Genomic DNA, 14542 nt, shown 5'->3' on the forward strand with positions numbered 1-14542 from the left:
GGGGGCTCTCTAGTAATTTTATGCATGAAGTTAAGTTCACATGTCGAGAGGATAACTATAAAGTCCGTTGTACGATGTATTCTGTGGCTCTGGGGAATCAAAAATCATTCTGATGCTGTCAGGGGTTGAGCTTTAGACTTTAATATTGTAATGGAAAGTCTGCGTTATGAACTAGTGTTGTGGAGATTTGAAAGAATTGAGCATTTAGAAGGCAGAGAAGTTCAAGTCTAATAAAAGGCACTATTGAGTTGCATTAAGAGAGATGTAGGGTCCAGCATTTTTAGGGCTTGAACCTTTACAGAGACTGAAAGTCAGGAAATTTTGCTTCTGCTCCTTCAATTTTTATTATTTTTTACGTTAGTGCAATACTAAATTGCTGGAAAAACACTTTAAGACAAGTCACAATTTTTTAAGAGAACATGAGCCCAGACCTAAAGGGGTGTACCACAAATCCACTTTGCATACAGTTACTCCTATTCTCCATCTTTTCTTTGATTTGATTTTCCTCCCTCTCTGCTTCTTTTCCACTCAGGCCTCAAAATAGCAACAGATCAATACACAGAGGGCTGGCAGCTGAAGACAGGAAGGAGTTGAGTTTTCCTTACTTAGAAAATGTGTAGAAAGTTCCAATGATTTAAGCGTAACAGTTTGTAAGAGAATATAATAACAGGTTCATATAAAAGACGGGTTATGTTCTATTAGTCAGTGGCACCAACATTACAAGAGCTGGACTAACTCCCTGTCTGAGAATTTACCCAAAGTGACAAAGATTCCTCATCTGTATGACATGTCGTCTTGTTTCTGTAATTGTATCATAATATAAACAAACTGCTGTGATAATTATAGAGTACCGAGTGTGCAATTAAAAAACACCATAAGTCTTGAAAATTGACCAAAGTACCAGATGGCTGCAGTCCATCCAGCATTACAGCCCAGTTCCACGCAGAAACTTCAAAGGTCAGAATAGCTTCTTGGCTGCTTTTGCAATGGAAATACTAATCTTCACTGCAGTCGATGTCCATTCTCACATAACCCCTCTGGTTACTATGGTTACTGACCATACCTCCTCTCCTCCTCCTCATGTCTCTCTTCCTGTGAGAGTCATTGGCAATGCTAGAGGGGAGACCGTGGGTGGGGTCTATACTGTGCACACAGGGACCTGTTACCTTGACACAGAAGGAGACGAAGAGGGGGCTGAGAGCATTTTGGACTTTGGTGCGTCGTGCAGCTGCTTCTAATGACTGCAAGCGGCAGGGTGCCAGATATGAGATTAGAAAAAGAAGATGGGAAAGTCTCCATCACTTGAGGTCTAGAATAATTCTTTACTATCTTCAAGGGAAAGGAAAAAGAAAAAAAAAACAGCTTGTTTCAATTTCCTATCAACTAAGTAATGACCTCATGGTAAAAATCTGCATTTGTTGACTGTGACTCTCAGGCAGGGGTAGCCGGCCCTAACAAATCTGATAGGATTTGCATAGTCAATAGATTTGAACTCATAACAAGCTTATTATTACAAATATCCGTCTCAAGCTCCTTTGCCTAATATAGATGGGAATTGCATCTGTGAGTGCATGTGTGCAAGCTTATTTAAAAGACAGATTGCCTAATATAGATTGAAGGTGTACATGTGAAAGACCAAAACCGGTATAAAGGTCCAGTTTATCCTCTCAACCGGATTGCGTTAATCTACTAATCGAGAGCCATTTACATAACTGCTTCAAGGCAGCTGCAATTACAGCCCCCATTTCCTTATTCTCCCACAACACAATGTGGTATCTACTCTCATTCCCAGAACTTTAATCTCACTCTTTCCCCTGAGTCCTGTTGCTTATTCTCATTCTAAGTCATTTCAATGTCTGCTCTCCTTCCCTTTTTGCCTTGGTCCCACTCTTCTGAACTTGAATGTTTTCTTTCCTTGTGTTTTTCCCAGTGCTCCTGATGGCACGTTGTATTGCACATTAATGTGGGCATAAAGATACACTGCAGAGTATCACCCTCAGTATCTTATGTTTGGGCTCAATCCATATATTGTTGTCACAGAGTAAAAATGGTAGAAAATTAAAAGGCAGGCTCTCACAGATTTTGCATTTCGTGCAAAATGAATTACTCTAACTACATTTGAGTGCTCTGTGAACTACTGTGAACTGTGAACTTTGGCTCATGTGATTGAACATAGCTGCTAGGCAAACACTGAATCCTAAATGAAATCAAATTACATAGGTCCAGCACATTCGACCAATTCAAATTCTTAAATGGCTCATGAATGTGCTAATACTACATTCCCACACACAGCATGGCTTTAAAATATCATGGTACCTTTTTCCTTTTCCACACATCATTGACAAGAATACTGAATAATTCTTCATTAATTTTTCATAAGAGTGGTACTACACAATAGAGATAGCCTGCACAATTACAAACATACATACCTACAGAGTATATACCTACATAAAAGGAAACGATGGCAAAAGTAGATTTAAAAAATGATTTCATTAGAGTAGCTGATAGAGTCAATTTTTTTGTGTCATATTAAAGATCGTGAGATATGGAAGGAAAATAGTAATCGATAGTAATAATTCTTTTTTGTTTGTTTTTTAAAATCCACGTTTGTAAATAAAAACAAAATGTCATATACTGCCATCTCCTGGTAGAAATCTTTTATTACGTTGATGCGAACACAAAACAAAATCGAATAATGATTAATAAAAAAACAAAGCCGACATTTAAAGAAGCCCCATCCTCTATTGTATAGTTTGTTTGTTTTGTTTTTTTTTGTTTTTTTTTTTTGCATCTAATGCATTGAAACGGGTGCTTTATAGTCAATGAACTGCAATATCTGTACCTGATATCAGCAAAGGAATTCAGCGACTTATCGATATTTGATTGTTCTTGGCTGAAGGAACGTATTTGAACTTCCTCCCTTTTCAGCCAATCAAATCACGTTTTAAGAAGGCTAAGGCCTCAGCTTTAGCCAATCACAACACGGAGAACACGAAGCGGGCGTGAACGTGAAGTGCAGCAGCTGACAGACTTTCCTTGACGTCGTGTGTGTGTTTGGAGTTTGACCACATAGATCCAGCGGAGGGGCAGACTAGACAAAAGCGAAAGGGCAGAATGACTCGGGACACTGAATAACAAAACAGCTGAGATCTTTCTCGGGGCCTTTTCACTCAGAGGATTTTAAATAATTGGTGCGTTCGTGGTAAAAGGTGAGCAGACAACAGTAGGGACATGTTTGTTTAACACACAGGTTAGCATTAGCAACAACACCGCTGGTTATTTTAGCTACCTGCCACATCTGTCACTGTCAGTTTTTTGTCGGTTACATAAAGTCTGTGGCACTCTATATACACTGTATAGCAATAGTGGGAAACGTTTATAAACGGTAGCTAAATTAGGATCACTATTAGTATTATTTGCATGTCCACTGGTTGCATCTGTGTCATTGGAGCTTCTCCTTGCTGGCCAAGGGGGGATTCCCTAAATTGTGACAGGACACATCACGTTTCCAGTCAGGGCACTGGAAGGATGCCTCCCTCTCTGTACAGCTGCCCAGGGCTCACTTGATAATGTCTTAAATAGACTGCAGACCACATGTTTGAGAGCCACAGGTGTCTGACAGCACTGTGTCACAGCTTAAGTTAGACATATGTCACGAGAGCTGCAACAACTAATAATCGATTAGTTGTCAACTATTAAATTGATTGCAAGCTGTTTTGATCATTGATTATTGGTTTGACTGCTTTTATTTGAAAAAAGTCAAAATATTTTGACTCCTGACTGTTAAACAAGACATTTGAGGACATCATCTTGGGCTTGGGAAACACTTTTTTCACCATTTTCTGACATTCTATTGATAAAACAACTAACCGCTTATTCGAATAATCGACAGATTCATTGGCAATTAAAGGAATCATTAGTTGCAACACTGTATGTATATTTCTTGTATGCAGTTTTGTTTGCTAACATCATTTTCCATTGGTGTATCAACATAATATTCTCACACAAAATATTCTAATATTTTAACAGTCATCTCACCACCAGTAGTTTTTGGTGTGGATTTAAGAGGAGGTTCAGTCGTTTGTTCGTGTGCTACAGTCAAAGAGAAAGTGTCCTTTCCCAACAGCTGTTACTCCACTGCCACTTCCTTCTCCTTCACACCCCCCCTGCTGTTTTACCTTGACCATGTTCTTCCTTACTCTCAGCTGCTACACACATGTTACTGTTTCACCTAAAATGTATGTGATTATGATTAAACCCGAGAGTTTTCTACTCACAGATTTGTTGTCTGGTGCCATTTTCAGCCATGGACCCATCGCTGACCGGCAACCTTGCCACCCCAAAACCCAGCCCCTCGTCCCCCTACACCCTGAGGTCGGGCCCTTCCTCTTCCAGCTCATCCACTGCCGCAACCCCACCAACCTCAGACCACCCTAAGCCTAAACTCGCCATGCCAGCACGCCCAACCACAGCCTCATCTTCTCCCACCACTGCCTCCCCTCGGACCTCTCCGGGTCTGTCCTCCCGTTCCTCCTCCCTGTCCACGCCGCCTGCCTCCCCTCTCCGCCAGCCCATCAGGAGCCCCTCTCAGGTGGGCAGATCGCAGCTTAATGCAGCCTCGACGGGGAATCCTCCAGCTAGTTCCACGGCTGCTGGAGCTGCTCCACAGCCTCCTCCCACACCTGAACCAGGTTAGAATCAAAATCTGAACCTTTTGACCTAATAAGCTTTTAATCACAAAATCTTTACTTCACTGTTTCACTGTCCTCCACAAATCAGTGCAGCCAACACTCCAAGTTTACTGCATGTGCTGCAGTTTCTCCATGGCAACCAAAGACATTTACCACAACATGTAAAGCAGCCTCTCCCTGTCTGCTTATTAACTAACCAAAACCCTGCATGCAAAGTTCACATAGTAGATAGAGATAGTAGATATAGAAGTAGTTGATCTCCTAAATGCACTGGAGATATCACATTTAATTTGTTGCATGGCTTTGTTGTGACGTCTAGATACGTTAATATGGAGAATTGCTGCAAAGTGCGAAATCTAACACCACAGTTTTTTCCATAAGACCAAGTCCTGCCCCTTAAAAAGACACTTGTACCATGTGTAGCTGTCTAGATTTGAGCAGATAATCATAATAAATGAAAGGAAAAATAGCAGACACATTGCATCACAGTGTAAGCAAGTGTGTTGCATCAGAGGAGTGAGCAGCTGCTGTTGACTGTGCTGAGTAAACAGTTATTTTGGGGCTCAGGCAGAGGATCAGGGTATGAGCAGCGTCCCAGGAGAATTGACGGGCATCTGATGGAAGTTGCCGGAGCATTTTCTTTCGCTTCCAGAGACAGGCAGGAGCAGACGGACCCCCACTTCACACACCGATATCACTTACAGCCTGTGGGCGTTTTGAATCTTGGAAAACGTTTCCACATTACTTGCCACCTCCGTCTTTTTCCGAGCGCACGATTTTAGAAAGATTTCCTGTCATTTGTTTTGAATGCAACAAATGTGACACCTGACTCCACGTGAGCTCTTGCTGGAGTGACGCACTGGGATTTGAGAGTAGCAGAACTCATCAGCCAAAAGAAGATGATAATTAAAGCGGCAGGGTTCAGAGGGACACTCTTATCAGGACAGAATCTGTTTCTGGAAGGATCTGACTCATGCTCACGCTCTGGGATCAATCATGTCACCATGAGCCTCTCTGTTTATCTGGACTGTGTGTGCAGAGTGTTTTAAAATGAATGATGATTATACTTTAAATACTCAACATACAGGCTGTAGTTTTTCCACAGTATAATTATTTCCACATTCACATTTTGTCAGTTGTAGGCATTTACTTGAAATGGAAACAGCCTGGTCAGCAGTTTCAGGCACCGTAAATAAAGATGCTATGTTGTCACCGTGCTGTGCCAAGATTAGGCGGCTGTGTGTGTGTGTGTGTGTGTGTGTGTGTGTGTGTGTGTGTGTGTGTGTGTGTGTGTGTGTGTGTGTGTGTGTGTGTGTTGTGGGGGCACAAGTTTGGTTTGTCTTAGCTGTCTTTTATGTAAAATGTAATCAAATGCAATAATTTCCAAACACACTGTGTTCCTGTTTCTGAGCCCATGTAGTAACATGCTTTATACGATCATGTGTTCACAAAGTGGTGAACCTCGGCCATCCTCGCTTGTGAGGATGACTGAGCCTTTCCAAGATGCTCCTTTCATACCTAATCACGATACTATCACCTGTTGCCAATCAACCCGTTTACTGTGGAATGATCCAAACAGGTGTTTTTGGAGCATGTGTTCGTGCATCAGATTCAGAATAAGCAGATATTTACAAAAATCAATAAAGTTAAAGAGGTAAAACATTAAATATATTGTATCTGTACTGTTTTCCATTGAGTTAAAAAGGATGAGCAAATTATCACATCCTGAATTATGCATGTTTTACACAGTGTATATAATACCCTCTTATGACAGATCTCCTGTTTCCTTCTGAAGAACCAGAGGAGGAGGTCAGTTTTGAGGATCTGGAGGAGAGAGCAAAGTCAGGAGACGCTAAAGCACAGACCAAGGTCAGTGTCAGTGAACATATTGCAAATACTATTGACTTTAATGAGCATATGGTGAGGACAGAGCAGATTGGCCAAGTAATGATAAATGTTATTTGAGTGACAGATTGATGGGAAGGACAGGTCGCGAGTCAACTAAGTCACAGCGATGCTTGCATTGCAAGTCTAAGTGTGTGTGTGTGTGTGTGTGTGTGTGTGTGTGTGTGTGTGTGTGTGTGTGTGTGTGTGTGTGTGTGTGTGTGTGTCCAGATGGGGCGTTACTTCCTGGCACTGGCAGAAGAAAGAGACGAGGAGCTGAACAACTGCACAGCGGTCACTTGGCTCATCCAGGCTGCCAAACAAGGCCGCAAGGACGCCGTCAAGCTGCTGCAACAGTGTTTAGCCTCCAGGAGAGGTACCGAAATCTCCCACCGCTACCCTCAATCCATGGCTGGTGGCAAAGTAGCATGAAAATCATTGGTTTGATGTAATTTATTGGTTAGTCTCCCCTTCAACTAATGCTGGGTGTAGTTGTCCACCATCAGCGTGCACATTCGTCTTCCTCTTTTTTCAGGCATCACTCTGGAGAACTTTGAGGAGGTAAAGAAGCTGTGCACGGAGACGCGCTTTGAGAGAGGAGTTAGGAAAGCAGCTCTGCTAATGTACTGGAAGTTAAATCCAGAGAAGAAGAAGTCAGTGGCTGTTTCTGAGATGCTAGAGAACGTGGAACACGTCCACACAGAGCCAGGTAGGAGAGCGGATATATTGTCATTTAACACACTGACGTTGCACAGTTCTGTGTTGCTTATGAACACACTTTTATAGTAGTAGTGTAATAGCCACCATGTTGCAAATTACTCTAAAGAGGCAAATAAACAGACTGCTTTCTCTTGTATTTCCAGGCAAACCAGTCTCCCCAGGCCCACTAAACTGCTCTGCCAAGAAACAGAGGAGAGTCCTGGAGACCATGGTCACCAGTGAGGGTATGTGTGGTTTGAAACATGGCGCCAACTTGTTGGATGTCTTTAACAAACCTGAGAAAAAAGTGGTTACTAATTCAATTGTTTACCAATCTTGCCTAAGATGATTCAAGGGGAATAAATACATTGTTTTTATTTCCTCCGCCATGGAGGTCAGGATTTTCATAAAAGTTGGTGAAAGGGTATGACATGGGCCAGGAAGAACCCATTAAATTTCAGATTGGAGTCACAGGGTGGATACACATTTTGGAGTGGATACACGAGTATTTGGCCTTGGTGGAATACATCTCATACACCTTAAAATCCAGTAGACGGTTGTAAAGGTCAGTGAGAAAACATAACCAGTTGAACATTTGGATTGCTCCATTTCACAGTCCACATCCAGGGGTACCAGTAACCCTCTGGGGTTGCCGACACATGTAGTTGCCCAAACTTCATACAGAAAGAAGTCATTATGGAGCACTCAAGAGCAGTGGTTTTGTAAATATATCCAGACAGGTATCTCATAGACCTGCAGAAGAGAGGACTGCTGGCCACGTCTGTGCTCTCTGAGAGTCCTTCAAGTTTATGCATGTTGAAGTAACTTTAAGATATACTTTCAGTCAACGTACAATGTGTGTGTTTTTGTAGCCAGCTCCCACGTGGGTCTTGACGACTTTGTTGAGATGACAAAGAAGTACGCTCAGGGTGTTGCACCCTCACCTGTCATGGCTGCAGCAGGAGGTGAGGACGATGACGACGATGTCATCGTGAAGAATCCAGATGAGCTGCCCTTACACCAGAAGGTAGGAAGCTCTCAGAAGTTGTCAGGATGTGACTAGCTCTCCATTTGACTCTCTCCTCTTTTTAACCTTATTGATGATTCCTGATTACTGATTATTGTAACTGCACTTCAATGTTTGGCTTTCACTGTGCAGGATGATGTATGTGCAGCAGTTAAACATTTAAAATGCACTAGTTTTGAATTCTGGGGCCGTGGTGATGCACTGACGCTGCTCCACTCCTCTCTTGTGCTCCAGCTGCTGAAGTTCCCTCTGTACGCTCTGCTGGAGATCAAGGAGCACCTCATCGACTGGGCGTCACGGGCCGGCATGCAGTGGCTCAGCGCCCTGATCCCCACGCACCACGTCAACGCTCTAATCTTCTTCTTTATCATCTCCAACCTCACAATCGAGTTCTTCATCTTCCTCATCCCTCTGCTGGTTTTCTACCTCTCATTCTTCTCCATGGTCATCTGCACACTGCGGGTTTTTCAGGTTACTGACTACTAAATGTTACTCAGTATTGTTGATTTTGGCGACACTCAGCCTCTGTAATTCTAAATGTAAGATTTTTTCAAGTTGCTTTATATGTGTGCACTTGCTTGAGTTGGAACAAGTAAACTGAAAATGAATAAGCATCTTTTTCTACAGAATTCAAAAGCATGGGAAAATTTCCGGGCTCTCACAGACCTGCTGACTCACTTTGAACCCGGTCTAGATCTGGAACAGGCCGAGACCAACTTTGGATGGACACACTTGGAGCCGTATCTGTAAGAACATCTCTGCTTACGTGAATCGACTACTTTAACTGTTTACTCTGTTTTGTTTGCACATGTGAAGTTTGGCTTTGTTCAGGTTTCCTTAGACTGACGCCAGTATTGTCGTGTAGATATGATCTTGCAGTGTTTGCGTCGTTCAGTTACTGTTACTTTTACTAAGAAGAGAACAATAAGGGTTTTTTAATTTAACCCGAACATTAAGTAAATAAATTTTAAGAACACATAAGAAGTAGAGGAAGTGTAAAGCTGAACGACTATTCTCAAAGCAGTAATATCAAAGAAATACACATAAAACACAGCTAAAAATGCTCCTGCATCCTGTCTGTGTCCTCAGGTACTTCCTGCTCTCAGTGGTCTTTGTGGTTTTCTCCTTCCCCGTTGCTGATAAATCCTGGATCCCCTGCTCCGAGTTGGCTGCTGTTGCTCTCTTCTTCACCGTCACCGCCTTCCTCAGCCTCCACGCCTCTGCGCAGCTCTTCGCTCGTAAAGCCCTCCTAACAGAGGTCCTCTCCGGAGCGTGCTCCCTCACCAGCCTCCTGCCGGACTCCTTCTGGTTCCTCAGGGTCTTTGGGATGACGTTCCTTACCGTGCCCCTAGGGGACATGGTGGCGTTGAACCTGGGGATGCCGTGGCTGCTGTACGGACACCTTATCTATCTCCTCTTCCGTATGGCTCAGCTGAGAGGCTTCAAGGGCACCTACCTGTGCCTGGTGCCCTACCTGGTTTGCTTCACCTGGTGTGAGCTCACCTTGGTGCTCCTTAATAACGCCACTGCAATAGGACTCATCCGCACCGGCGTTGGCTACTTCCTCTTCCTTTTCGCCCTTCCTGTACTCTCACTGGGCATAGCTGCAATGCTCATCATCCAGCTGCTGCAGTGGTTTCTGGCCCTGGAGCTGACCAAGATGGTGGTCACACTGACAGTTTGCTTCGTGCCAGTAGTGTTGAGGCTGTGGACCCGCTTCAGCCTCAATCCAATCGTGGTTTTTCGCTCTTTGTCAGGGAGCAGCATCGTCAAGCTCATCCTGGTGTGGCTCAGCGCGGTGGTGCTCTTCTGCTGGATGTACGTCTACAGGTCTGAAGGCATGAAGGTTTATAACTCCACCCTGACCTGGCCTGAGTACAGCAACCTCTGCGGCCCTCTGGCCTGGAGAGAGTCCAACATGGCCCAAACTCAGATTCTCTGCTCTCATCTCGAAGGACATCGCGTCACCTGGACCGGGCGCTTTAAATACGTCCGCGTGACCGACATTGAGAATGGGCCGCATTCGGTCATCAACCTGCTGCCTGTATTCGTGGGGAACTGGATGCGGTGCGTGTATGGCGAGCCATATCCTTTGTGTGAGGAGGTGAAAAACGTCACAGCCGAGCCCCAGCCGCTGCCTGCCCCGGCTCCTCCTCCAGAAGATCCCCTCTGTAAACTGAAAAAACTGGCCAAGCACGAATGTCACATCAAACGCTTTGATCGGTACAAATTTGAAGTGACAATGGGCATGCCGCTGGAGAGGAAGACCAAGAACGGGACGATCATAGAGGACGAGGACGCGACTAAGGACATAGTTCTGCGGGCCAGTAATGAGTTCAAATCTGTGCTTTTACATCTAAAGACAGGAAGCCTGGTGGAGTTTAGCACTATACTGGAGGGTCGTTTGGGCTCCAAATGGCCCGTGTTCGAGCTGAAAGCCATTCACTGCGTGTCGTGCGCCGACGCCCACATGACCAGCCGCAGGCAGTACAAGATCGAACACGACTGGAGGCGCACGGCTCAGTATGCCCTACAGTTCGGATTTGACTTCTTCTTCAACCCCTTCCTGACCGCTCAGCTAGAGACTGAAACAGAGACGGTGGCACAGGAGGGGGAGTAGAGAGAGAGATCAGGCAAACGCACCTCTGGGAGAAATAAGATGTGTGATAAAGATAATACTAAATTCAGATGGAGAACATTAATGGTTGTACAACACTGTTCTTCACAGAATCTCATTGCAGTACTGGCAATTATTTAGTACCATAAGAGAGTGGACAGATACCCAGACGTCTGTGGCATCAGTCCTGTAGTAAAGCTGCGAGTGTGTGTTTGCGGTCTTATAGCTTTTGAGCCAATATGTGTGAGAATATATAATATAATTAAATTAATTTCACAAAAGGGGGAAACCCAAACTCATAAGGTTTAGAGTAAGTAATTTACTGCCTGACACTAAAGTAAGAAAACATGATTTAAGCCTCTGTGGTCCGTGCATTTCATCCAGCTTACACTACAGTTGTGAGTCTGTTAATGAAGTCATATGGATTTTTCCTTGTTTGTTATAAAAACACTGTGTGATACACACATTTTTAGGTACGTTTATCAAATGTTTGTGGCCAAAATCATCAGTATTTACATTTGACAGTTTCCTTGTTGAGCTGTTGAACCTTGTTGTGTCCATGGCCTACAAATCCTACAAGTTTGGTTTTTTTTTACACATAAGGGTGTAATGCTGATGATAGCTCTGTAAAGGCGTCCTTTGCTGTTAAGCTTTAATCATTTAACATTATACACAAAGACTGTATGAAAGAAGAGGATGTAGCCTGCGAGTATGAAAAGTGAAGCCAATGTGTAAGTGCCTTAAACCTGTATTCTTTCTAATGGCCAGCAGGGGGCGACTCCACTGGTTGCAAAAAGAGGTGTGACTGTATAGAAGTCTATGAAAAATTACCCCACTTCTCACTTTATTTATTACCTCAGTAAACATTTTCATATTGAGTTTATGAATCGCTAGTTTCAAGTCTTCTTCAATCCAGCATGATGTTCATTTGAGAAATAATGGTCCAATTAGCATAAAATAAACAATAAAGCCGGGTCTGCTTCAGGTCGCAGCTGCCTTCTGATTGACAAGGTGCTGCTATGTTGACCTGTCAATCAGGATAGCGGTGGAGCAATATGCATCCACCCCTCTCTCCTCCCTAGCTCCACCCACAAGTAATGCCACACTCGAAACATTCAAACAAGAATTCAACAAACCAGTGGGTGATGTCACAGGGACTACATCCACTTCTTTTATATGCTCGATGATTATACAGTGTATGTATAGTATTTTATTTTGAAATGCTTGACGTTAGAAACAATATATTGTCAAGTGCCTTAGAAAACATAGGCCCAATCCCCCCCTTTTCCCCATAACCTCTCAAATAATCATGCACAAATTCTAAAATCAGTTGGAATAGTTGGAATGCAGCATATTTTCTGCACTTCCTCGCTCATACATGCTGTATGAATGAAGGTTATTATTATCTGATATCTGTGCAGGAATTGTGATTGGGCCATAGTGTGAATTCAAAAATAATTTGGACTAAACCATGTGTTTAATCCTTAATATTTATAAAGATCAGCTGCATCTGTGCTTGTATTTATTACAGAGCAATTATCCGATTTCATCTCTGTGCTTCTCCTCTAGCTGTTCTCCTTCTCCTCCCCTGTTTGTCTCCATCTCTGCTGTGCAGAGATTTAATATGTTGAATATTTGCAGTCCTTGAGTGTTTTAAGCTAGGGTGTCACTACTGTTTTCTATACTGTGACCCATAAATGGAAACATTCGCTTGTTGCTGTTTTTGTTTAATATTATTTGCATTATATTAATTTTAAACCCAACATTTTCAGGTTTGAAACATCAGTCCTGACTTTATAAGCCTGTGTTAATTGTTTAATTTGAGATCACTGTTTCAGTGAGAACAGCACAGTTTTCTCAAAAGACATTTTGACATAACGCAGCAGGAAAAAGAGACAGAAAAAATAAAATGAACAATGATTGAATTCCATTTAGCTGTTCCAGTTTCAGGGTCCTGGTATTGTGCATCCTTGCTCACTGTCACACATCATGGCTTAATGAACCATCTTTAACATTAGTAACACCTTCCCTGAGAAAGGCCAGTATAGCGCTCATGTTCCCAAACATAGTTAAAGCAGCTATAATCAATATTTTGCAGCTCTCCTCAGCTTTACGGAGCTTTATAGTGAGTTTCAGCTCATTGTTTAGCTGGTTGGTTCAGTCTCATTGCTTTTTCAGAGAAAAAGCTCAAAAACCCAGTGTACATGACCTGCTCAGCACTACAATATTGTATACCATAATATATACCACTGAATATTGGAGTTATTTGTCAGGTGGACACAAACGCAACTCCAAATGCATGATAATGTTGCTCCTTAACTATTACGTTCACCATTATCAACTTAAAAGGTTTATGTTGGTGTTTCACTACACTGGCCCCAACTGACCGAAAAAAAAATTATGGCAAGTTCATGTCAAGATGCCTGCTGCGAATAAAGTCTGTGAATGTGACTTATTTGGGAACTGCAAGAGTGCTCAGGTATTTGCAAGATTGTGTCAAAGGTTCAGGTTGCAGACATTCATTCAGAAAGCAGCATGATCTGTAAAGTACATGATGGGCAGACTTTAGACAGGGAAGAACAGAAAAAACTGATGGTCTTCAAACGCATCGCTGAAATTGAAAACATGAAAGCACCTATCAGCAGTGATGAAAGATTGGCATGACAAACAGTCGCTTCATGGATTTGCTCATGTTATTTCAATGAAACATTGCTGTTATTGTTAGATTCCCCTGTAATGTTACGAGTTAATCATGACAGAAAAGGTTTAGGTGGAAATGGTCAACCACCATCATTTTGTTTCCAGATGTAGTAAGTTTGTAATAACACTAGGTGGCGCCTCAGACCACATGACCTCATCAGTATCACAGAATGTAATGATGACCCCTTATCGGCCCATATAAACTGAAGCTATTAAGTGTGCACATTTCCACAATTAGGTTGCAATAAAAATCACAGGTGTATCCTCATTGGATGCAATTTCGTTGAAATCTTTATTCAGAAAAAAACATATTAACATTATTTATAACTGTCCATTTGACAATTTGTAATCAACATACATTAACACAAAAATATGTGAACATTAGTTTTGTTTGGGACGTGGAGTAAAATTGACAGATAAAGAAAAAGGATAAATAAAAGAATAAACTGTTCTCTAAAAATAAAAGCTTCTGCACATCAGCAACGTAATCGGTGAGGAAGGCCGAGGAGATTAAAGTACCATCTCTCTGCTGCAGCTTTGGAGGCGATCACAGATGATCGAGTCTGCAGTCCGTTTATGGATGTTTAAAAAAACCTCATACATGTCAAAAACAGAGCTGATATATACAGACACCATTTAGGCCCTTTGATTTTTTCTTTTTTCTTTTAGAGAACAACATTAATGAAAACATTCCCCATTCTTCTTGGTTCTCAGTTTCAGTCGAGTAGAAACTGATTCTTGGACGGCTTCATTCAAAATGTACATGTAGGTGTATGAACCGAACACTGGTAAACATGCTTCAGTGTCCAAAGACACAAATAAAGGTAGGAGAGCTCGGTCATCTATGGTTACTCGTGCTGCATGGGGCCCCCAGGGCCCCTGAAGCCTTTGTACAGCTGGGTCTAAATGGATAAGAAGGCAGCC

At 42.6% G+C, this 14542-nt stretch overlaps 1 protein-coding gene across 2 annotated transcripts; it reads left to right on the forward strand.

Moving 5' to 3' along the window:
• The first annotated feature begins 3075 nt into the window (after positions 1 to 3075).
• Positions 3076 to 13354, forward strand: wfs1b (Wolfram syndrome 1b (wolframin)). 2 transcript variants are annotated; one of them, XM_041943926.1, is made up of 10 exons: positions 3076 to 3209; positions 4305 to 4691; positions 6466 to 6560; positions 6807 to 6951; positions 7111 to 7284; positions 7439 to 7519; positions 8147 to 8301; positions 8536 to 8772; positions 8929 to 9047; positions 9391 to 13354. In XM_041943926.1, exons 2-10 carry the CDS (start codon positions 4307 to 4309, stop codon positions 10919 to 10921), a joined length of 2922 nt encoding a protein of 973 aa, XP_041799860.1. In that variant the 5' UTR covers positions 3076 to 3209; positions 4305 to 4306; the 3' UTR covers positions 10922 to 13354. The 2 variants fall into 2 exon arrangements, with proteins under 2 accessions (XP_041799860.1, XP_041799861.1); XM_041943927.1 differs by having other exon boundaries at positions 6487 to 6560.
• The last annotated feature ends 1188 nt before the right edge of the window (positions 13355 to 14542 follow it).

This window comes from Chelmon rostratus, chromosome 9, assembly GCF_017976325.1.
Source record: "Chelmon rostratus isolate fCheRos1 chromosome 9, fCheRos1.pri, whole genome shotgun sequence".
In the NCBI taxonomy this organism is placed as follows: Eukaryota; Metazoa; Chordata; class Actinopteri; order Chaetodontiformes; family Chaetodontidae; genus Chelmon; species Chelmon rostratus.